The sequence below is a fragment of the Melospiza melodia genome, chromosome 1 (assembly GCF_035770615.1).
Source record: "Melospiza melodia melodia isolate bMelMel2 chromosome 1, bMelMel2.pri, whole genome shotgun sequence".
In the NCBI taxonomy this organism is placed as follows: Eukaryota; Metazoa; Chordata; class Aves; order Passeriformes; family Passerellidae; genus Melospiza; species Melospiza melodia.
Genome location: NC_086194.1, coordinates 130423884 through 130448498, shown reverse-complemented (window position 1 = coordinate 130448498; position 24615 = coordinate 130423884). Strand labels below are relative to the sequence as shown.

Sequence of the window (24615 nt, the reverse complement as noted above, 5' to 3'; positions counted from 1 at the left end):
TTCTTTTTTCTTTTTTTTCACCGGTGATCATGATCACTTGTATGTCTTAGGATGCCTTTCTCTTTCTGATGTGTAACACTACACTGGATGCATTAAGAACCACAGGATTGCCACTTCATGGTTGTATTCTTGCCATTTATTTGCATTCCCTAATACAGAGGGCAGAGCATTGTTTAAAAACTGGAAGAGTCTGGAGCAAACCTGTTGTCGAGGCTTGTTTTCTTGCCAGCTTTTGTAGAATGAACTTCTACTAATTGCCCAGATAAGGAAAACCCACCAGTGCAAGATTGATGGATATGTTAATAAAGAAAAACAATGTACAAGAAGAGTATTTCCCATTCATGCGTTTTCCATTAACATGAGGCCATCAAGGTTGCAAAAGAGTAGGAGTGGTTTCAGGAGTGTTGAGGTCTCCAACAGCCTTTTCTACCAATTTCTTGTGAATCTGTAAACTCTCTTGGGCTCATTCTCTTGCCATGAATACTCATGGTTAGTTTAGACCATGGACTGGTGATCTGAGTTTTAGAGCTGATGGGCATCTGCTGCTGCCTTTGAAGTGAGTAGGATTTAGTTATGTTGATGGCTATCTCTGAAAATGAAGCCACTTCTGTGAGTGCTCAGATTCCTGGGTTTGTGTGCTCGAGGGAAACTACACAAGTTTGAAAATGTTGACTTTGAAATATACTTTGGTTTCCAGTCTTGTAAGTAGACAAAATAAATTTCACACCACATGAGGTACCCAGGAACTTAATTAAGGTGAATTAAGTGTTTTAAAATCTTAGCCGAACAGAAACTGCAAAGTGTGTGCAGAATAATAACAACACATGCATGTTCATCAGTAAGAACTAGAGTTTTAGAGTCTAAATGTAAGTAATGCTTTCAAGATAACATGTAGATAAATTTATCTCAACTTTTTTGCCATGACAGCCTGCCTGTCCACAGCTTAGCCTTCCCTGACCAAGACCTACTACTGTTAATGGAACACAAGGTGATCATAAAATCCTTGCTGGAGACACTGTGAACCACAGCATTAACTGAATAGAATATTAGACTGTAAAAAAAAAAGAGTGTGTCATATATAATGAAGAACATTTCACATTGTAATCTTGACTTATCCAAATAGCAAGCATGTAATAACACATGAGAGGGGGAAGCTTTATCTTGCTCAATGTATTACACATATTTTTGAATCCTGTCTTCATCACAGTGTTTCACTGAATAACATTTTTATTAATATTTGGAAAAGTCTTCTGCATATAAGTGGCCATTTACATCTTTTTCATATTTTAGAATGTATTATAAGATTCTAACAGTACTGCTTAGTGCAATATGAAGCATAAATATAACATAATAAAGAAAATATTTCTCAAAACCTAAATTGCAGCATTTCACATTAAAACTTAAAACCGGATCTGGCTCCAAGGAGACATATCAGTTTAAAACCTGCATGTCTTTAGCCACTGTATTATCTTTACTTAGTTCATTGGAAGAGCTCTCAATGCAGATGAATTAGATATTTTGGGTATAAGTACCCATCTCTTCTTTGCCATGTGAAATTTCCCTGTGCTTTTGGTAGAGACTGCTGACTATTCACTTCTTACTGAACTTTTACCAAAAGTCTCTGTTCTTGCTACTTCCCATTTTAAACATATTTCAAAAATTAGTATTTTTTAAGCATACCAATGTAGCAGCACTGCTCCTTCTCAGTAAACAGTAGATTCTTGGGCTGTTTGGCTGAAAAAGTAATGTTAAGGATAGTTGCAACTGCCAAAGTCTGGAAACTCAGAGTTATATCTGACATTTCATTCTTCACCTTAACTATTGAGCCTTGGCCATTCATTGGATTTTCACAGTGCTTTGGAGTTAGAAGGGAGTTTTACAGATGAAAGATGAAAATCAAAATAAACTCCTTTATCAAGTAAACCTTGCAAGGGCATTCTGAATTTTACAATGCACAGGGAGTTGATTGTGATATAACATACAACACAGGAGGGCTGGAATAAACAATTTATTCTCTATTGTTAGGGATGGTCATGCATAACTGACTTATGGCTCTGGTTTGCTCTGCCACTTGTTACGTGTGCAGTCATCCCTAACTCATACCAAAACCAGTTTATCATACTCCCATGTTGCACAGAACACATCAAATGTTCTCTCATTAAAACTTTACTGGGGAGACTGAACGTTATAAGATGCTGGCAGTGCTTTAGTAAGCTTTCCCTGGAGCACTATGGAATCTGTGCTGACAGTGATCATGAGATGGTTCCTGATATCCTACAGAGCCACAGTCTGCTGGGCAGGTAACAGTGCTCATTGACAGCACATAGCAGGTGCAGTGCAGGCATCCAAGGCTGGCTTGTCAGAAAGACTGAGGGACTGCAGGGGCTCTCCCCAAGTCGGGAGAGAATCAAGGGGTAGGACAGTGTGGGACAGTGTCACTGCCCCCATGGTTTAACTCCTGCTCCTGCACTGAGGGTTTTGTTTCATCCACTGTGAATTCATGACCTTCTCTGAGTGCTAGATCTGTTTAAAAAACAGATAAGGCCATATGCCAGATTGTTCCCTGGCCATCCTTGTCATAGATGTATCTGTAGTCTATAGTTGTCTTTGGGACAGACATTTGACAGATTTTATTCTGGAGCATTGTGTGGATCAAGCCCTCAGCTGTGTGTTCCCTTCCTGAGGGATGGTCCTTGTGGTTGGTGCATGTCTACAGCACAATCTAGTTTGGTTTTGCCCATTCTTCTCAAAAGAAGATGCAGTTCTGCTACAAATGTGAATCACTGGGTCACCAGCACACATTCTAGGCAGCAGCTGAAGTGAAGCCAAGAGTGTGCCTCAGTTGCAAAGCTCCCATTGCTGGAATTCACTGCTGAGCTTGGAGCTCCTGGGTGGTGCTTTGACCCCACCACAAGCATCTCTGGTGCTAGGCTTTGGTTCCTGGTGTTCTGTGCCTTTATTGGCCGTGGTGTTTGCTGCAGACTGACACACAGAGTGCTACACAGGTGTTGTCATGCCTGGAAAAATGGTGTTTGACAAGGGTGCTTTCCATCAAATGCATGGTCCCGCTGCACAGTCATTCACATGGATGGCTGTTTTCCAGGCTACATCACCTTCCTACCTTACAGGAACATTTTGAGCCTAGACCTTTATTTCAGTGCTATCTCACCCAAGCGGAGTATAACTGGTGAAAGTTCAATTATATGCAAAGTGACTATTAAAGCATCAGGGCTCATCTGGGGGTCTGTGCCTCCCCTCCAGTTTTCACTTACAATTGTGCTAAATCCCTCCATGCTGCAGAGAAATTGTACGTTCATCAGGTGGGGCATCGGAGGCCAGGGTGCAGATAACCACTTTTACTGCAGATGAGACATTGCAGTCCTGTTCTTAAGAACTGCCAGGCAGATTGGGAATCACGGTCACGGTTAATAGCAGCGAATTGCCAGCTCTTGATGAGTGGGTAGTCACTCCTTTCAGTGGTTGCCCCCTGGGGGAGAAGGTAGAAAAACAGAGGGAGGGAATTAGAGTGACTTTGCACAGTTGAGCAGGTTCATGCCGCTGGATCAGTGGCAAGCATTGGCAGGGCTCCACTCTGGGGAGGCTCGCAACAACATCACAGTCTCATTTTTACCAATTGGTGTTGCTATAGCCAGTGGTGCACAGGGGGAGAGCAGAGACGAGGGGGGGAGCCGGGGGGGAGAATGAAAGCAAGAGTCTGGACTAAATTAAACAAACAAAAGTGCTTGTAAGTAGCATTTAACCCATAACCATTAGCCCAGTGCTGCTAATTGTACTAAACTATATATCTGAAGTTCAGTGTGTGATTAAAGAGTTGGCTCACAAACTCTCTGCATAACCTTAATTTTTTCAAGGTTCTTTGAGTGTAGAATGGCTTATAATAATGATTTTGACTAATACGATTTTTGACATGCAACTTTAATGCTTAACCTTAGTACAACTCCAGAGCATTTCATGTGTATTCAGCTGTAAAGAGTGATGATTTAAAGGGATAATATAAGAAAAAGGTCGTTCTAGAATGAACCTCTAACAAATTGCATAAAGGAAGCTTATTATTCCATGAGTAGAGAAATACGCAGCTTTTCTGATCATTTTTCTGCTTGGTTCAAGAAATTGTTGAGACATGATTGGGAAAAGAAACACAAAAAAATGAAATAGAAAACTGCAAGCAATGAACATTCTTTTGATGGTTATGATTTTGTTGCCACTAAAAATACTCCTCAGTAATGTGGTTGTTCATCTTTCCTCTTGTTTTGGGTGAAGAATTCGTTCCAATAAGAAAATGCTGTTATTGGTTGGAGGATTGCCTCCCGGACCTGACCGGCTACCCAGCAATTTGGTTCAGTATTATGATGATGAAAAGAAGACGTGGAAAATACTGACAAGTAAGTGGTTTATTTTTGTACAGTTGTCTTGATGAATTTAAAAACATGGTTAATCAAATTAGACACTTTATTGATTTGTTTCTCTTCAGAGATTTGTTTATGTATCACAAGGGGCTTCACAATGGAGCAATAAATTGAGATTGCAGAAGATGCTAATTTTATAATAGGATAGGCCTAAATTAACATTGGCTTAAAATCATTCCAGTAAGTTTTTTTTTAAGTAAACTTGTAAGTCTTTCAAGCTGCAACATGAACCCATGCATATTTATGTATATATGAATAAAATCTGGTTTAGGAAAAAAAAAAGGCATTTTTTTCAAGACATTTTTCTCAAGAGTCAGATCCCTGGTAAGCCGTAGTACTAGAGCACACCTTTGATTCTGTTTTGCATTTTCATTTCCTTCTTCCAGCTTTATCTGTTGTCCACAATCATTAAAGAAAGGTTTCCTCTGTACTACCCTGCGTCCATTGCTGACAGAAGCATTGCTGGAATATATCAGCTACAATAAACAGTGCATGGAGGCTGCTATCACAAAATTCTTTCCCACCTTCTTTTAATAGTGGATTGGTTTTAGAGTAAGTATTTTGCCTCGAGCATCGAGATTTGGAACTTATTGTTATGTTGGTTGTGATTCCCAGTATGACTTGGTCATGGAATCAAATCATAGCTTCTTGAGTGCAGCAGGCTGTGTGTGCATTAGTCCCCTTGTGGCTAAACTGGCTGCATTGGTCAATAAAACTAAATTTTAACTGTCAAAATTGCCCAAAGCAGTATAGATAAAATAATAAATGAGCAATTTTGATCCATAAATCAAAACCATACTTCTAAAACTGGACAACTGGTAAAACCTGGATTTCCTATTAGACCTGCTTCTTTTTTTCCCCCAGTAAAATACATTTTACAGAATGTTTTTCTCCTCCCTTATCCAAAGCCCTGTAATGGCATACATCCACATTAATATTACATGCAAAATTAGGATAATTTTTTTTTTTAATTACTATGATGCAGGACTTGAAATAATGCCCTTGTAGACTGATTTTCTCCCATGGTAGATTAAGGAGCCTTTTACAAAGTGGTGTGCCACATAAAGACTGTTTACATATAGATGACCTGGACTAATAGTTGAGGGTGTTGTAAAAGAATGACAATTAAAAAAGGTTATATGAAGTGTACATTATAAAAGTTTATAGCATCTGTGCTAGGGAATATATTATGCCTCACATTTTTCAGAATAATGAGTTACAATACCCACCTCTGTAAACTACTTCTAAGAAAATCCTGAAGATGGTAAGTCATTGAAAAATCAATGATACTGCCTAAGGCAGGTGTTTTTTTCATTTGCTGTGTCTAATCCAGTGGCTCAACAGGAGAGGCAGAAGGAATGGATCTCTTGCTTCAAGATCTGAACTCTCTACTGAATTAAAGTAAAAAGCTTTTTTCTTGAGTCTTAACTAGCTGTAGATTGTCAGATTTTGTAAGAATGGAATTTACTCAGCTCCTGGTTATTTACATTGTGTTGCAGTTTCCAAGAATGTGGGAAACTACCCAGAGGCAGGATACCTTAATGCTCTGGTAAAATGTCCAGCATCTCTAGTGTTGGACCAACTGTTTGTGGTGGTGTTGAGAGATGTTTCAGGATAGTTTTATGTAGAGAATTTAGTCTTTTCTGTGTTACCTTTAGAAACAGGGAAGAAAAGTTTTCTTTCCACTGTGGCAGTGCACGTAACATTCTGCGCTGTGGTTAAAACCTGTGGTTAAAACCAAGGCATTTGTTACAGCCCTGGAAGTTTGGGCTCAAGCATTTACTGCTCAGCACTGGAAATCCTGGAGGTCCCAGGATCTGTCCCAGTGCTGGCTGAGGCAACAGCTGCCAAATACAGAGCCCTCTCTTGACATGAGTAACCCTGTTCTTGCAAAGCCTGCCAGAAAAGGATGTCCTCTTGGCCTGGGCTAAAGTTTGAAGAACACAGAGGAGAACACCTGTCTTTTCATACTGAAAAAGACAAAATGTTAACAAGCATACTTTCTTAGAAAATATTTTACTAAGATTGTAATTGTTACAAAATGGTAACAATAACTATTAAAAAAAAAATACGAGTTGAAATAAGAGTTTCAAGTATCACCTTTTTTTTCAGACTTATGAGAGAATGGGAGGTAAGTCCAAGTAGATCTTCTGTCCTTTCTGTGAAACATTGAAGAACTATAGCATAGGAGTGCAGGGACTTGAAGAGCTGTGACTGAGAAGTCTTAGGGAACACAACAAACTGTACAAGCTTAAAACATAGTGGTAGCTCAGTGCAGCCATGGTGTACTATCAACATACTGTGACATTTATGGGGGGTGTAAATTTAAGGACATAGTTCTGTCTTTATTTATAATGTATTTTTTTTGCAATTTAGGAAGGAGTTTTCTTTCTTTACCTTTTTACCTCTCTCTCAATCCACTGTTGTCTTATCAGAAATATACAATCAGCAGCAAAGGCAGAAGATTTTTTTTCCTTTGGTTTTTTTTTCTTATTTAGATAGTACTTTCAGTCCCAATGTTGCAGTTCATTCTCAATTTGTCAGTGCAAATGATGGGTTTGCTCCTCAGTGAATAGGGACAGAGCAAAAGCTGTGTCCTGCTCATGAGGTTCTGTGATGGGAAGAATTTCAGTTCCTGTAGTCTGGTATTTCAAGATGTTCTATTTTATTATTGCCTTAGGTGTATTTGATTTTCTCCTGTTACATAGTTTTTTCTTTAACCTTCTGGCTGCCAATAGGCTCCCCCACACACCAACAAAATGCCACATTTCGCACTGAGAGGCTTACTGACCCAATGTAAGTGTGCACACAAAGTCCCCCTCCCTTCCTCCAAACCCATTTGCATTCCTCATTTTCTGCTCTCTGTGCCAGTGGCATTTGGGGGTAGGGATGGTGGGAAAGGAGCAAACACTCAATCCTGGGTGCAGTGGCAGGGCCATAGAGGAGGAGGTGGATGAGAGGAGCCCGAATCTCGTCTTGTCACTGTCCGCTGAGAGGAGCCCCAGCAGTTACTCTCAGGGCTTGCAGACCCCTTTGAGAGGGAGCTGCTGGCCTGTTTCCTTTTGCCTTCTCAGCAGGGAGAGTGGCTCACTCTCAGCACTCAGTTGCTTAGGGCTCTGTGTCCTGCCTTGTGTGATGCATAAGGAGAAGGAGAAGATCAGCCATCAGGAACTACTGGCTCCATGGCACTGCAGCTGGAGCTGAGAGGGTGGGTGCAGGTGGAACAGCACGAGCTATCGAGTTTGACAGCTCAGCACAGGAGCAATCTCATTTTGTTCCCTAGACAAGACTAGATCTATTGGCAGGGGATCCTGCCCACCTCTCTCTGCCTGGATAGCCAAAGCACCAAATGCATCAGTACTAATGGGAGTAATTCGAAAGGTATCAGGAAAACAACTTGCCTTGTTCATAGACCCGGGAGAGGAGGGGAAGCGTGCACCCATTTCCAATTTTTTAATGTCATCATCTATAGGCAAGAATGCTATGGCTCAGGGGATCGGTAGATTTTTCACAGTCTAGTATTACTGTGTATTTTTCCTATCTGGTATTTCTCAGAGAGTTATTGTTTATATGTTGACAACATAGAGGCAGAATAAAGAGGAAAAGAAAGGAGTAAGTTAGTGGCATTCTACAAACATTTTTTACCACCTAATTTTGCTTGATATGGCCACAATCTTAATCTGAGATTATAAATAATATTAGGCACATCATAATGTGCATGTTGGTGTTTAATTTGAAACACTTATTGCACAGTTGTGCCTGAACAAAGTTGAAGCTTTTATAGACTTTATGATAAAGTGCAGCAAATACCTTCACTGCATGGTTTCTTTTCAGGCCAGCCTACATCTGCCCAAACACTGTTCACTTTTTAGCTAGGTACTACATAGGTCACGTAGCAGCAACAGGCTACCTTTGCCCAGTGACACAAATGGAACTGCTGAAGGGGGTGTGACAGACCTCAGTAACAGCAAAAGTTCTGCTCTGTTAATGGGTTTTCATTATTCTGTGATATTTTGTAGTCTTTATAACTACTTACTGGATGTGGGGCTTTGTGGGGCTTTGGGAGAAGGGGGATCTCTGTGTCACCACCTCATACCTCACTGCTCAGAACCAGCCACTGCTGCTTGGTTTTAATTACCAGTTATGGTCCTGCCAGGAGTCTAATTGTGTTTAATTCTATAACTCCTTTCGTTGTTTGTTTTAACTGCAACGTTTAAGATTAATTAAACTTTAAGGAAGTGAAACAATGTTGTGTTTGTTAGAGTTATTCTATAACAATTGCAAAATCCAGAGCCTATAAAGATTTTTTGTGTTCAGAATTGCATAGCTTTCCCAAAAACCCTACTGCTAAGGCAATGATGTATTACTTTCACTTTCATTATATGTTTTTAATCAGAGCGTGACTTCACACTAGACAAAGCGATGCTTTATGCATGGTCTCCCTTGTTTTTTGCTAAAATCTTTTGACATGATTAATTTTACTTTAATGCTTTTGTCTTGTTGTAATGGTAAGGATGATGGGTATAAACCAGGGCAAAAAAATACATGCTTTTCTGTCATAATGCTTCTAAGCATTTAAAAATATATTAAATGAAAGAAAAAAGTATCACAAGAGAATGATCTAACTGGAATTAAATTTCTTGCTGTGTGAACAGAGAATGCAAGAAATAAATAAAAATGATGCAGTCATTGTTTTAGGTGAGGTTCTTTTGTGTTTATTTCTATAGCAATTTATCCATCTGTCTGATTGGAAGTGATGACTAGAAGAGAAATTGGGTCTTATAGGTTTCTAGATATACAGAGATTCCTTGCTTCAATCTAAAATTCCTTTTTCTCTGAAGCACAAAAGGTAAAGTGCTGGAAGCATTACTGAACTCCTACATGGCATGTTCCATCCATGTGAAGCTGCAGCTGCAGCAGATACTGTTTTCATATCAGTACTTTGTTTTTCAATAAGATGTTAATTGTAAAATTGCTTAACTTCCCTAGTTCACCACATCATGTTGGTGAACCATGGAGAGAATTCAGTGAACTTCACAATAATGGCAAATATATCTAAGGGCCATAATGCATTTATGCTTAGGGATTGCACTAGGTTTGGATTTTAATCCAGCATAAAAGCCAACATCATTGTCCAATGAGAACTGTCTCATATTTTTGGGGGAAAGACAGGGAAATGTCCAGAAATTTGACAGACTGGAGAATTTAGTCAGGATGATCAGCACCTATTTTCAGGTTTCTTCTTCTCCCTAGTTATCCCTTAGTCTTTTTTTCTGTTTGTCTTGGCCTTCCTGCCCTTTGCTAGGTATGTTTAAGTCAGCTGTGTTTGGTCCATGTGTAAAGACAAACAATGAAGCAGGCACCTTGATTTCCTTCCCAATCCCCCTTCTTCCTGCCAGCAGCAATCACACAATGTTAAAGAGTTGTCATCTTCATCTGATTCTCTGACCATAATGAGCAGTCAGAAACCTTTCCACCCTTGATGCTCTGATAAAGGCAGTCCATCTTTTCCTTCCTTCCCCAGGCTGGCTGTGCTTTCATTTTTACATGAAGCAGTGCCCTGCAGGTAGTCTGGTCTGAATACAACATATGTTATTTCTGTCATTTTGACTTTTTAAATTTCCCTTGAATATGTTCTGTGACAGTGCAGCAGTCCTCTGTCTTCAGTACCAACATTTTTGCATGTTAGCCAGCATTAAGCCATACTGATGGTTCTCAAAACCCTTTGAACATCATTATTTATGTACTTTATCCAAAGGGAAGTCAAGTGAAAGGAAGGTAGAGTGGTTTACTTCAAAGTCAGCAATAGAGAACCCAGGTCACTCCAGTCCCCAGCCTGCATTGTTTCTGCTGGAATAGGTCATATTTCTTTCTTCCATGTTTTCTTTGGCAGTTCTGTGCTCAGTTGTATCAGCCTTTCCTATACTGAATGATACTTTGTCTTTCCTGAGGAAATTAATAACAAAACTCATGTTCCTCCTTTTCTGAAATGTCTTTGGAGTCTCTGAGAACTTCTCAATCCTTCATTTGTTGGAGTGTTTACTCCAGTTTTCTATTTTCCAGGTTGGCTACTTATAAGACAAACAGTATGATTATAGCTCACATCAGAGGCTCTTGGAAGAAATTTTCAAAGGCTTAAGTGTCAGCTTGAGTACTACTAGATGCCTAGCACACATTGTGCCTTTGGAAATGTGGTGTCTTTCAAGTAAATACGTTCAATCACTGTAAAGCTTTTACTTTTTTGAAGAATGATATTAGAAGCAAAGGTTTTCTCCTTCAATTTACCCCAAAACAGTTGGTAACTGAATAAAGGAAGTGATATTTGCAAAAAATGTATTAAATCAGATGGGCAGGTTGTCTTGATAAATGCTTGTTCTAATTTCTTCCTCCCCCTCCTTCTTTTTCTCTTATTGTAGTTGTGAGAATAGTGCACACTTATGTTAGTCAAAAAATGTGTCTTGATGAGCACTTCTTGGCAGCCCTGATAAATTTCATCTCTCTTATTCCATTTATCCAGCAGTTGGGGATGCTGCAGCTTCTGCTTCAGTGCTGTGTCAAGGATGGTTTCAGCACTGCATTGAAAAGCTTGAGCAAGCATTAGCATATTGCTAAGCCAGTAGTCTTTATATTACCCACTAGACAGGTTTAGTAAATGTGTAGATGTATGTAGAAGATGTACATGTGCACGTATGTACATGTTTCTATGCATCCTCCTTAAAGAAACACATAGATTGCACTGAAAGCTAATTTTAAAACATAAATTCCATTTATATTTTTCATCCTTAGACCCTTTTAAAAGGTTCAGAAGCAGGAAAATACAGTCACAAAGGAAGAAAGATTCACACACAGAAAACTTGGCTGGTTGGTATGACTATCCAGCTTTAAGCCTGGATTTAGGAGATTAATTCAAGGTGGTCATACACACTGCCAATAAACCACATGCTTTACACCTACAGGGAAGTAAGAATATAGAAGTGAGGAACAGAAATAGAGTGAAGAGTATTTTTCTACATGTGACATAGCAGAGGTTAACCACAGCTCCTGTTCTGAGGATGACGCGTGGGAGTTCAGCTGTGCAAGCGCCATTCATGGCGCACGCCTGCGTGTCTAAGAGCAAGGCACAAGTCTGAGAATGAGTAAAATATAGTGGGTGAAAACGTAGCAGGTTCTCACAATTATTGCTTTATTGATGTGTTAAATATTATTTTCTTCTGCATTGCCATTTGAGATAACTTTCAAGAAATGTCAGCCCTCTTTCAGCGCGTTTTTGTTTTTGATTATAATGTTGTCAGCTTCTCCATTTACACAAGTGTTACTAGATTGTTTCTTCTGTTCCCTGTGCCTTGTAAATGTGGTGTGTTGTAAATTCTGGATAATGTTCTATTCCTGTGTTCCCAGTGCCTACACATCTTGCTGTGGTGTATCTTTGAAACAACTCTTTTCACTGCATTCAGTCTGTTTGTGCTAAAGCTCTCAACAGTCTTTCAGCTTCTCTTGGCTGCTCTCTGTCTTTGGTTATGAACTTGTGAACACCCACTTGTGTGGAAACCAGGCTGTTCATTTCCTCTTGCATATACAAAGATGCCTGAAGATACCTACTCATCTTCATCCTCAAAAATGCCATTGGCAAACAGCTACTTCCAGGGAGAGTCCATAAGTGTTACCTCAATGTCCTGTTCCCTGCTTGTGCTCAGCACGACCCTTTGTGGTTGAAAACCTGAGGGGGATGAGAGAACAGGGCACAACCCCCTTCCAAAACACTGAGGAGTGCCCCTTCCTCAGGCAGGGCACTGAGGCAGTGGAGAGCTGAGTGAGAAGGCAGCAGGGGTAAGACATGTGAGTTACCCCATGATTGGTGCCATTTTCACAGCAGATGCCGATGTCAGGCTGCTGTGGGGACATCTTACAAAGAAAGGTGCTGGCTCCTGGAGATGCCACTCCTTGCTACACCCTTGCAAGGGCATCAGAACCTTTGACTCAAAGCCTTCTTCCTGGATCACAGAGCTTACCTTTTTCCAAGTCATCTTTCTACTTGAGTTACATATCTTTACAGATGGCTTGAGGATGACAGTTCCATTTTGCAGCAACTTCTACTGCTTAGTTCCAAGGCAAAATGAAAAAAATATTTCAAATGTTTTGGCAAAACTATAGTCACATCAGAACATCCCTTCTCTTCTCAACATCTCTTGTGAAAGAGGGTTGCAGTTAGAGCACAATTTTTTAGCTTGTGAATTCTTCACGTATGACCCAAGGGGGATTTCACAGCTCCACCAAACAAAGTTTTGTCAAGCTTTGCAAGGCTAACTGCAAACCAGAAACTGCCTAGCTACAAGTGACAGGTTGCTTTGACTTCACCAGGTGATCTACAGAATGTAGATACATGGGCTTAATGCTGCCCTAGAGGCTCTGCAACATTTTGGGTCCATCTCAGCCTATGGGCATTGTCTGTCTGCTATGTACACACATCTGGTCCAGTAGGAACTGGCAGCTGCCTTGTCCTGTCTTGTGTCCAAAGCAAGTGTCCCACCTGGCTAGATACAAATTTCAATAAAGTCACATCATTTGTACCTTGCCAAAACGTTCTCACCAGACCTGTTTGTGTAGGCCCCTCAATACTAAATGGCCACTGTCTCTAAAAAAGTCAACCATCTGGAATAACTTTAACGCTAAATTATATGTCACTCTGCAAATTCAGTGCTCCTTGCTTTCCGGTTTTTAGTTAATTCCAGGTAAAATTTGTGTGTATATTCTTACCTACTTGCTCTGGGATTTAGGTAGCATTAATGGGAACTAGGCATGTATGGAGATGAAAATGAACTCAGGTGTGTTTTTAGATTCTTACTTTGGAAAGCATTCCCTTTTCCAGTGGCTAATGTGGCATTTATGTAAAATGGGTTGAAAACAGGATGGCAGAACTCTTCTAGCTGGGTAAAATGTAACAATAAAAAACTCTCATTGAAATCCTCCGATTTCTTTGAGAGATTGGTACATTTTATGAATTTTCTCCTCTCAAATGTTATTAAAAGGCAGTTTCCTTCTCAGAAGTGTACACAATTATTTGCAATACAGATTTTTGAAGCCTGCTTTAGCTTTCTCCATTTTTCTAAGTGCTTTAGTGGTAAGAAGTGAAAATTTTGCATCCTTGACTTAATTTGCTGTTGTATGTTCTTACTGTGTTGTACAGGCTCATTGTTTATAGGAAGTCATTCTCTTTTCAATTTTCCTCTTTTTTCTCACAGCTTAAGTTCCTTTCTCCCTTCCCTTCCCATCCCTTTCCCCTTCCCTACTTCCCCCCCCCCCCCATTCCCCTACCTTCCCCCTTTTTAAGACAGAAATAAAATTTATTACATACTTGAGAAAGGTTTTCTCTGAGCTTTCTGTCTCATACCAGGTGTTGTGTGAGCTACTGCTTTGATTTAACTGAATGCTGGAGTATCTGCAGGAGCAGACTAATATGTCTTTACAGGGATGGGTTTTGGTGTGTTGTTTTGTCATATTTATATATTGTGATTCTGCTCCCAAATGGGGATTGTGCTACTATACAGAGTATGCAACTGCAGAATGACTGTTCACACCGAGAAAAAAAAGTGTTAACAAATTGAATAGTAATGAATTAACCTGCAGAAAAAGCATTTTGCCCTAGTACACAGAAACCCTGCATAACTAGAGCATATAATTTTAAATGAAGCAGGCTCTAGGAATGCCTCAATGGATGTGATGTCGACAGTAGCTCATAATTCATGGATATGAATTATGGCTGAATATCAGGAAAAAACTTCCTGACATTGAGATCTATTAGGTTGTGGAATAATCTCCCATGGGAAGTGGTGGAAGTCCCATTGCTTACAATCAGACTGAACACTGGGAAAGGGACAAATCCTGGCCTGGCCTCAATCTTTTAGGGCAAATTAATTAATTGCTTTAACATGTGCCTTCCCATCAGTCCAGACAAGTGGTCTTTTCTGGTATTTGCCCGGCAAGAGCAACAAAGGCAGCCCCACAGCTGTGCTGCCTCTGCTTGTGAATAGGTCACCCCAGGCTGATAAAAAGGGTGCCTTTGAGCCCCCTCCAGAGCTGTTCTGGAGAATTGCTCTGATGGCTTCTTGGGGGCTGAGTGTGCAATACACGGGGCTGTGTTTTTGGCATGGAATGGTGGCTGGTTTCCTGCTGCAGTGCCCTGGACTAACCGGCATGTGAGGGCTCTGGTGGGTGAGCAAGCTCAGCACCCCGGCTGTATGGCATGGGAGATCCCACCCAGGATCCTTAAGGCCACAAAAGGGAATAGGGATCTTTTCCACGGTGCAAACATCTGTTTTCCATGGAGTGGGTAAGCTACCCGAGCGTTCCCTGGGCTCAGCAAACGCTCAGAGCGGCCAGTGGCTGATGCAAGCCTGTCGTTTGCAGCAACAAATTATCTGTGACTGAATCATCTTAAAAATTCCCATTTTATTACAAGTAGATAATGTATTTAATGCACACTATTTAGCTTTAATTTGGAGGGGGGAGGAAGTCTTCAACTCTTGAGATGGCTGTGGCTCAAACTATTAAATCAAGCTTGTTTCCTTGTGAGCAGAAACTGCAAGTAAATGCAAGTGATGATTCTGCAGTGATGAAATTAATGTATATCAGTTCTGATTATTTTAAATATATATATACACATACATATATATGTATGTATATGTGTATATATTATATACATATATATATATATATATTTGTTAGTCTATAATCAAGAATAAAACCAAATCTGGTTCTTTCTTTCTGATCCTGCAGCTCTTTGACATTCCTTTCATGTCACTTCAATCAGAAAAGTTTCTTTTACATTTCTTACAAATCACACACCACACACGCACACACACATACATATATATATATACACATGTGTGTGTGGATTGAAAACAGGGTTTGACTCTAAAACTTACTAGAAGATGGTAAAAGAGTTTATCTATAGACTCTCTCTAGAGGACTGCAATTATTTTGCAGTAATTTCAAAACACACACACACATATATATATATATATATATATATGTGGATTGAAAAAAAGGTTTGACTCCAGAACTTACTAGAAGATGGTAAATGTTCCTCCTGGGCTAAGCAGCAAAGGAAAAATTGAGAGAGAAATGTGCTTGCACCACTTTGAGGTGGGGAGGCTTGGCAAATTATGTTGTTAGAAATCATTAAAATATATTTAAATAGAATTACCATGATGAGTGATGTATGAGCCATGTTTCTTCTCTTCTCCTCCCTCCCCCCCACCCAGTTTTACATGCAGAATAACAAAGTGTGTGGCTCCAATCTGTACTCAGCAGCAGCTGCTTGCTTGTTGGTCAAGAATTGCAGCTGCTGTATGTGCATGGCCTTAACCAACATACACACCATATGTAAAGATACTTTTCTTATTGAAGTGACATGAAAGGAATGTCAAAGAGCTGCAGGATCAGAAAGAAAGAACCAGATTTGGTTTTTTTCTTGATTATAGACTAATAAAAAATAAGTCCAATTAAAAAGAAGTCTTCTGCCCTCATGCATATGAAAGGCATTGTGCAGGCATAACTAAGGCAGAATTTGACTCCCAAATTAACTCATTTGCTGGATGCAAAACTGAAAGAAAATCCTTATGTCCAGTTTATAAGTGTATATAATGAAAAACTGCAACAGCAGAAAAATGTATTCATATTATATCTCTAAATCAGCAAAGTATTAATCACACTGATGTTCAGCAGCCTGTTTAAATACATGCTTAAGTACTTTACTAAGTACTGCCTGTAAACAGCTCTATATGGTGGTGCATTAACATAGGACAGAGTTTATCTATAGACTCTCTCCAGAGGACTGCAATTACTTTAAGCGCTGTGGCAGCCAGTAGCACAGAGCTGGATGATCTGTGGTGCCCCAGTCCCAGCCTTCTGGCTGCTCCCCCTGCAGCCCTTGTCTCCCCGCTGTGTTACCACCGATGTCCGCACCAGCTCGTTTAAACTTTGTTTTATTCAGCAGAATCGCCACTGCTGGAATCAGCTGGGCATTTACTGGCTCCCATCAACTGCAGCTCCAGGAAAAAGAGACATGTTCAGGGCAGAGATGTCCCGAGTAAGGGTTTATCCAGTGCTCAAGCCTCCAGCTTAAGTCCTGCTAATGTGCAGGATGTTTTAGGGGTTTTCTGCACCAGGACATATTTCACCCAGCACGATTGGAGCCACTGTCCTTTTTTTTTTTTTGTCAGCCCCCATGCTGTCTCTAGCACTGCTCCGAGAAATGATCACTTCACCACTCAGAAATTTGATTTTTCTTAACTGCAAAGATTTACAACATCAATAAAGCCCTGACATAGCATCCGTTTCCCTGAAGCCATGATTTGGCTTCACTCCAGCAGCTTTATTTTAGCAGCCTGGCTTTCCTCAGAGAGGCAAGGCTGCCATGGAAAGAGGTTCCCCCCCAGGTAAAGCCCACCTGAAGTAGTTGCAGTCACTTCAGGGCTTTGATTGAAACTTTCAGTGTTGGAAAATAATTCATTGTCATTGGAGAAAATAATGGAGGGAAGAGTGTTTTGGCTTCACATGGCACGAAGCAGTGCTGTTCAGTGGGAATGAAGCTACATCTTGACACCATGTTTTTTTACCTCTTCTTCTGAAGTCCCTAATTACATTTTAGCAGTATGCAAAAAATGTTTTTGAGAGCTCTGTGTTTCCCTTGAGGTTCAGAGGTTTTGCAGGGTGCTGCAGGGTTAGGCTTCTGTGGCTGCTGGAGTGGCCCAGGGATGCAAAGCCAGGGATGGGAATCCTCTTCCTCTTCACAAAAGCAAGGCAGCAAAAGTAGCACCAAAGTGGGGAGTGAATAATTACACACCAGTTTTGGGTGTCAGGAGCCCTACAGAGGGTGCAGCTGGGGTTGAGGAGTGACTGGTTTTGGTTGGTTGGGTTGGACAATGGGGGCAGACACCAGAGCTGGAATCCTTCTTGGGTGGCCTCCAGAGGCTGGTGCAAAAATGTCAGGCAAGTGTAGCAGGAAAAAAACCCCACACACACAAGAAAAGGAGAGTCTGGGCTATTAGAGGCAAGAAAAGAGAATGGTGTGCACCAAATTCATATCACTCTGTGAAAACTATGAGTGAAGTGTATTAAGAATTTAATGTCTGTTCTACTTGTAAATGACTTGTGGTTATCCAGTAGAGAAACCAACAGACAGATACTAAAAACTGGGAAGAAATATTCAATTTACCCATTTTTGATCATTTTATATGCCTTTTTAATGCATTTTTTTCTGGCACTGGTGGATACAGTACTAAATTCGGGCCCTTTAAAACAAAGGAGAACTCGAGAGCACACCAGTTGGGGCTGGGTCAGTAACGTGAAGTTAGTTCAGTTATCACTACACCACACCATAACAATTTTGGTACTCACAGTTCTCCCCTGGGACTGTCCCCTGAGAGCACAACAATAATGCTGCCCTTTGTCATGGGCCCAAGTAAAGCGTAACTGAGTACCTAATTCTGATTACTTCAGGGAACTTGCTGCAGAGTTACATTAGCTGCGTTGCCAACAACTTTATCTCTGATCTTGCACATTTAGTATATTAAGACAAAGCTGTGTGATTCAACTGATTGTTTTCAAATGGGAGGTTTTGATCTTATGGTTGAAAATTAAAAGACAATTGAAAGCAAATTGAGGAAAGTAAATTGAAGGGGCATCAAGCATATGTAGTGTCTAGGATTTAGTGGTGTGGCTTGTAATTTTTGAAAATGTTTTGGGTTATCAGCACTTGTACTGTAGAGTAGAGAACAAATAACTAAGCCTTCATGGTAATATGATTTGAAGGCAAAAATTTTGTAAACTTGCTTAGTATTCATTTTATCAAAACTATGTTTATGCACCCTGGTGCTGCAATAGGAATGAATTTATTTGTGAAGATCTAGTGAAATGGATCTCAGCAAGTGCCCCAAACACATTTTTGCAGTTGGTCAGATGTTCCACATATTGCAGAACACCAGTAAGTACTTTAAATAGAAAACAAAATAAATCAGAAGAGTTACCATTTGAAAGCTTACATACAGCTGATCATGTGGAGCTGTCTTTGCAGACTTAATGGCTAAAATTTGGCTTTAAGGACTCTATAGAATTTTAACAAAGTTATTTCTGCAATAAATATTCCATACTGCTTCTTGGGATATGCAGAGTCAGTGCAAAATTTCAGAGTTTTAGTAGTGTATAAATAGGGTATATAGAGTAGGTTGCTTTCATCAGCTCATTTTGCAGGTGGTTGCTATTCTTGTTTGCTTGTCACCTGTGGAAGTTTATTGAGTTTGGATCTTGTGTAAATCTGTTGTGGCCAAAGGGTTGCAAGAGATCCAGTCGATCTGCTTTTCCCCAGGTAGCATCCAGTCGCTGAGCCACAATGCCTGCTAGTGCTCTGTTCCTAAGTGGTTACAAATGTAAGGTAAACTGCGCTAATTTAAACAATGTAATCAGTGCTTACGGTAGTTTAAGCTAGTGGCTTCTTCTAATTGTGAAAGGCTAGGAGCAATTACCACAGCCCAGCTGATAAGTGGTGGCTTCCTCAAGCACTGTGCTGCACCAAAGCAATAGTGTTGATCATCTGTTCGTGCTCTGTAGTATGAGTGTTTGTATCAGTGGTAACCTCATTTGTGTAAAAACACATTTATTTTAGCAAGATGTGGATCAGCAGTCTCCATATTAATATATATGATCAAATGCACTGCACTTGGGGTTATATTCTGCCTATTAATTTATATAAAGACTGCAAACTCCTTAGGCAGGATCAGTCTGCGTTAATGTCCAGGAGTGATGCACCGCACATTCTATCAGCATTTTTGCAATGAATTAAAAAAAAACAACAGCTCAAATGCACTGTCTTGTTTTATTTCCTTTGTGTTTCTTTTTCTGCCACATTTTTTTCATCTGCTTCTCTTTGTGGAAGTCCAAATTCATCGGGAATGAGAGTTAGATTGAGTTTTCACCTGCAGGGTATGTGACAGGACTCACTGTTGGGCAGGCACACATCTGTCTGCCTGTGCTCCTCTCCCTGTTCACAACTCAAGTGCAATCCTGCCAAATCCAAGTGCTGCACTCCCACTTGGGTATACCCCTGCATAAGGCTCTTTCAAGGTGGTTTTTCACTTGCAGGGAAATCAGTCTGTGCAGTATTGTCTGTGACTGACTGCAAAATTCAAGTTGTTCCATTGCTGGGGTAAAGAGGAGAATGGAGGGTGGGTTACCCCTGCCTGTACTGCTGCCCTGTGTTAGGAGCATCCCCAGCAGCTGCTCTCAGGCAGTCTTCCTCTGCTGAGCAGAGGGACTTTCCCCATTTGTACCATACAAAAAAAAAAAAAAAAAAAAAAAAAAAGAAAAGACTGACTTCAAAATCATCCTGGCTTTTTGCTCTCCTTCTCTTGGCCATGGAGAAGGAGTCTGTAGGAGCTTACAAGGCCAGGCCAGGTCATGAGAGAGTACTGTGTAGGGGATCTCGGGTGCTGGTATTTTTGGGGGAAGCTGGAAGAAGCTGGATGTTGGGAAGTAGTGTTTGGTTGTATTTTATATACAGGTTTAATATAAGTATTGTTATTGGGATGGATGGTGCCTTCAGAGGGACAATTCATCTTGTAGGCTGTTGGGGAAGAGTGAGAGAAGGCATAATTCAGCAGTGGTGGATGGTTATGCAGGTAAATACAAGTCCCTTCTCTCCTTCGTGAATGGACTAGACAGTTTCAGCTTCATCACACCTTCTCCAAAAGATCATTCTTTGGGAAGATGAGAAGAGAGCTGTAATCTGGCCACCATTATGCAGTTCACTTGGGGACTAACTGAGAAAAGTGCTGTCTTCCCATTGGAAAGGACTGACCTTTTGGAAAGGACTTTTTTCCTTCAATTCTGTAGTTATCTTTTTGTGTCACAGTTTCCTCATGTCCTCTTTCCTCTTCCTTACCCCTGTAGTGAGGAAGCATGCTCTCTGCTAAAAGCGAGCACGTTGTTTTCACCCAGCTTCCAGATCATTACTGAGAGCGAGAGGGAGAGAGATTTGGCGGAGTATTGGCGGGGACGGGAACCGTGCCTGCTGTGTTTCACTGGGACTGGAGTAGAAAAGCAGATGTGTGCGGACTGCCAGGGAAATCGCTGACTGATGCTTGCGCAGTCTGGGTTCGAGGAGCTGAGACAAGACGAGGCAAGGCAGGTGTGAGTGATAGCCGTGCCAAAGCCTGAGCCCCTGCCGTGCCCATTGCAGGCGGCGGCGGCTCCGCATCCGCCGGCATCGGCGCGCCGAGCATTCCCGGGCGTTTGTGTACTCCGTTTGATTTCTTCCCTTTCACGCCGAACACGAGGAACAAGCAGAAGTGAACTGCTTGGGAGGAATCTGGCTATGCCTTTTTTTTTGTGCTGCGTTTCACCTCTTTTGTTTTTCGGTTGGCTGCAAAACCCGAAGCCAAAAGATGACTGAAGCGCCTCTCCCCGGGGAGGGGGAGCCGGGCACGCCGCACCCCATCTAGCGGCCTAGCCTCGCACTGCCGGCGGCAGGGAAATGCGGCAGTCGGGGAGGGAGAGCAGCAGCAGCAGCAGCAGGAGGAGGAGGAGGAGGAGGAGGAAGGCTCCTGCAGCTCCGGCCATGGGCTTCGTAGGCTTCGGACTCCGCGACACCTGCGAGGATGATGCGGAGATGCCGAAGCAGCAGGAAGGTGTTAGTGTCTGTCAGAGCCGGGTGAAGCACGCACCGAGGGACTCGCACCCAGCTCGGAAAGAGTGTTAGACACACGGCGATACTAAGCCCTCTGGAGTTAAGAAATGTGAGAATTAAGCTGCCTCTGCAACCTTAATTCGGCCTCTGTTTGCATAAGCGCTAAGATAAAATCTCCAATGATATCACACGCTATTCTTTGTCACACATCGGTGCACAGAAGGGACTGTGCTGAATTTCTGCTCACAGCATTTCTCCGCTGGTGTTCGGCAAGTAGATCCTGTCTGTCACATGCTTCTGAAATACTCTTCAGAAGATGGAATCTTTTCACAAGGTTTTCTTCACAGACTTCACAACAACTGCTTCGTGGGCATTCATTGTGATATTTTTGTACCATCCTCTTTGTGAGGAGCATGGTCTATCATTGTTCCCATTTTGCAGATGAGGAACAGAGGTGCAATGTGATTAAAGTAAAAGGTGTCCTTTATTTTGGGGTGCCTGTTTTAAGACCACTCACACCATGGTTTCCAGTTGGCCTCTCCCACCTACTTGTGTTACAGCAGTGAGCACAGAGTGCTCCTGCGTATCAGGCATCAAATCAGGCTCTGAAAATGAGGCAAAGGTAACCAGTGTTCTCAGAACAGGAGAAATGGGTAGCTGTAGAAAATGAACAGCTTAAACTGAAATGAAAATACACTTTCTTCTTTTCAGGATCATTTTTCTGCCAGGTTCTTGCTTTGAATGGACTCACAGGGGGGCTCTGGATTGCCTGGGCTGCAAGAGGGACAGGGCCACAGCAACCCTGGGTTAAACCCATTTCAATGGCTTGGTACTATGTGCTGAGGTTGTAGTTTCACAACCATTACAAGCTGATCCAAACTGGTGCTGCTGTTAATACATCAGTCCTTCTCTTCTCGTGGCTTCACACTCCTGCTCACTCCAATTTGTGGGGCCAGGCAGGGAAGCCTGGTGGGGAACAGATCAGGATTAAATTCAACGCACCTTAAAAAATAATGTGTTTTCTCAATTGTTTATTTCTTGGCTTCATGTGTGCACAGGCTATCACAAAGAATGATGGATCATGAGACAAGAAGGGGCTGAAGTGTTTTTTGCAGTGGCAGTTTCCACAGACCTCTGGTGTGCATGGGCCTGGACCTTCAGGAAGGTTCTACTGGAAGCCAGGGGGTGTAAACATGACTGGGTTCCACCCAGATGTGCTGACAGCAGAGGAATGTGAAGACTGCAGGACTCAGAGTTCTGGATCAGTATGTGCTGCTGTGTTTGCAGATTTTGCTGTCTCTTCCTTCACACCCAGTACTTTTGCTGTGTCCCCTCTGACCTGTCCTGATCCATCCCTGCCCTTTTCCATTTCACTCCTTCTTCAGTTCAGTCTCCACCAGAACCTGCTCCAAGCCATGGTTACTAGCACAGCGAGTCCCAGTTTAGTTTATGCAGACTCTGTGTTTCAGTCTTCACTTTCCTTCACCTAACTAACTGAAAATTATACCTTCCTGAACAAATTCTCTTTGCAAAATAAATGTCTTCAACAAAAGATGCAAGCTGTTTGAGGATACTTAAATATATTATTATATTATAAAATACACAGTTAGGTATATTTTAAGTCTTAGGGATTGATCACAACAGCTTTACTTTAGTCTGCTGTCCGTGTTGAATCCAGCAGTGCCAGCATGGCCAGTGATTTGAATTACCATGACCTTTTATCCTGTTTGTCAGCAGCCCACAGCCATGCACTAGTGTGTGATTTGTGAATTATTTGTGATTCTGTGTGAATGTGGTTCAGCCCATGAATTTTGACACCTCTTGATTTAAATAGCAGCCACTTGTGCTGTGATACTCACCGTGGTATTCAGTTTTGAGAAACGTGGTTTTCAGTCTGTTTCCTGACTGGTTGCTTCATAATTCCACAAAAGGTTTTTGAAAACACAGGGGTATGAGTACTTACATGGAGTGGAGTTTTGGGATTGTTATGAGTAGGTATCACAACACATTTTTCACTACTGTTTTTTTATAAAAATATTAAACACTACCGTTTTCATATAAAGCAGAAGAGAATTAACATAATTTTAGTCCACATCTTTTAATGGATTTTTTTTCCAGCTATACATTCTGATCTTGTCTTCTGTGTATAGATTTACGTTTGTGGTTTTGCTGCCTAGGTAATTTCCTGCCCTGAATTTGAAAATTTTCTATGAGTCTGTCTCTCCCTTCCTTAGAAGCTCACATGTGGAGAAAGGTTTAGGAGAAAAACATTTCTACCTTGTTTGTATTGGAGAAAGCAGTCTCGGGTGCTACCTAATTTATGTGGTTCAATTCCTGTGCTTCCTTCTGTATTTGTATTTGTCGAGCTACTGATAGACAACTGTGGACAGTCCTGTTTCTGCATGCGGTGATTGGGCATGCTGGAAGTTAGGCATATTGGACTTTCAGGCTTTTCTTCAGATACCCATATGAAGTAGATGTCTTCTGGGAAAGGAAGATTTTTTTTTTTTCCAGGAGGTAGGCATGGGACAGTTCCTTCCACCATCTTCTGCTTTAGGTCTAGTGCTTTAGGTATAGGCTGGACTTTCTTGTAAACAAAACCTTTCATTTGCAAATATTGAAGTATTTAAAATGAAAACTTGAAAAATCTGTAGCAGTGAATTTTAGCAGTGAATTCCATTTCATCTGTTATGAATGAACTTAGGTGTATCAAAACTTCGTTTTTAATAGGGTGAAATATGGGTGTATCCTTCCTCCATGTAGAGATTTCCTAATGGAAAATCGCATTTTTATTTCCCAGGAATGACTTCGAGAGTTAGTGGGAAGAAACAAAACCCTAAATAACTCTAAAATTGTATGTCAGTCAAGAGCTGAGAGCAGAGTAGTGAGACTGAGAGAGAAGACTGTGGAAGACTTGGGGTGGTAGGGGCCAAGTAAGATATTGCTGCATGTGATGAATGCCTTTAAAGACATGGGTCCCCAAGGAGCATCAACAGGATCCAGCCAGGGAAACACAAAGAGGGGCTGTGGTTGTTCTGAGCTTGGAAGGTTGCCTTCAGAGGAGACCAGGAGAATGTGTGCATCTCAAGGTCAGATAGAAATTGGGCCATAAATGAATACCTGACCAGTCACAAGCAGTTGGGCATTAACACACCACTCCTGGGTACAGTGTTCTGCCCCGTGGCACTGTTGGAGAAGGGAATGCGTGTCCTTGAGCTGACATCTTGGAGAATCTGAAAGCCCCCGCTGGGACAAAATAGTATTTCTTTCCAGAGCATTCTGGCAACTCTGCAGTGGTTTTCTCCCATCAGGGACTGTTCATCATTTCGTCCATGAGAAGCTTTTGTTGTGCAAAATGTCACATCATGAGACTGTTATGATGTGACGAGATGTCATTTCCCAGGAATACATGTTGGGCTCCACTTCAGCGACTGCAAACCCAGGCCTGGGTAGGTACACAAGATATTCTACTGGGGGGCAGCCATCACTGGGGTAGCATTGCATAAC

General features: G+C 41.4%; 1 protein-coding gene across 3 annotated transcripts in view; it reads left to right on the top strand.

Annotated features, from left to right (window-relative positions):
• KLHL14 (kelch like family member 14) overlaps positions 1–24615 on the top strand; it is a 60876-nt gene that overhangs the window by 12331 nt on the left and 23930 nt on the right. For all 3 annotated transcript variants that reach the window (XM_063168161.1, XM_063168149.1, XM_063168140.1), the window contains exon 3: positions 4282–4403. In XM_063168161.1, the coding sequence (XP_063024231.1) occupies positions 4282–4403 (122 nt within the window). The remainder of the gene's footprint in view (positions 1–4281; positions 4404–24615) is intronic.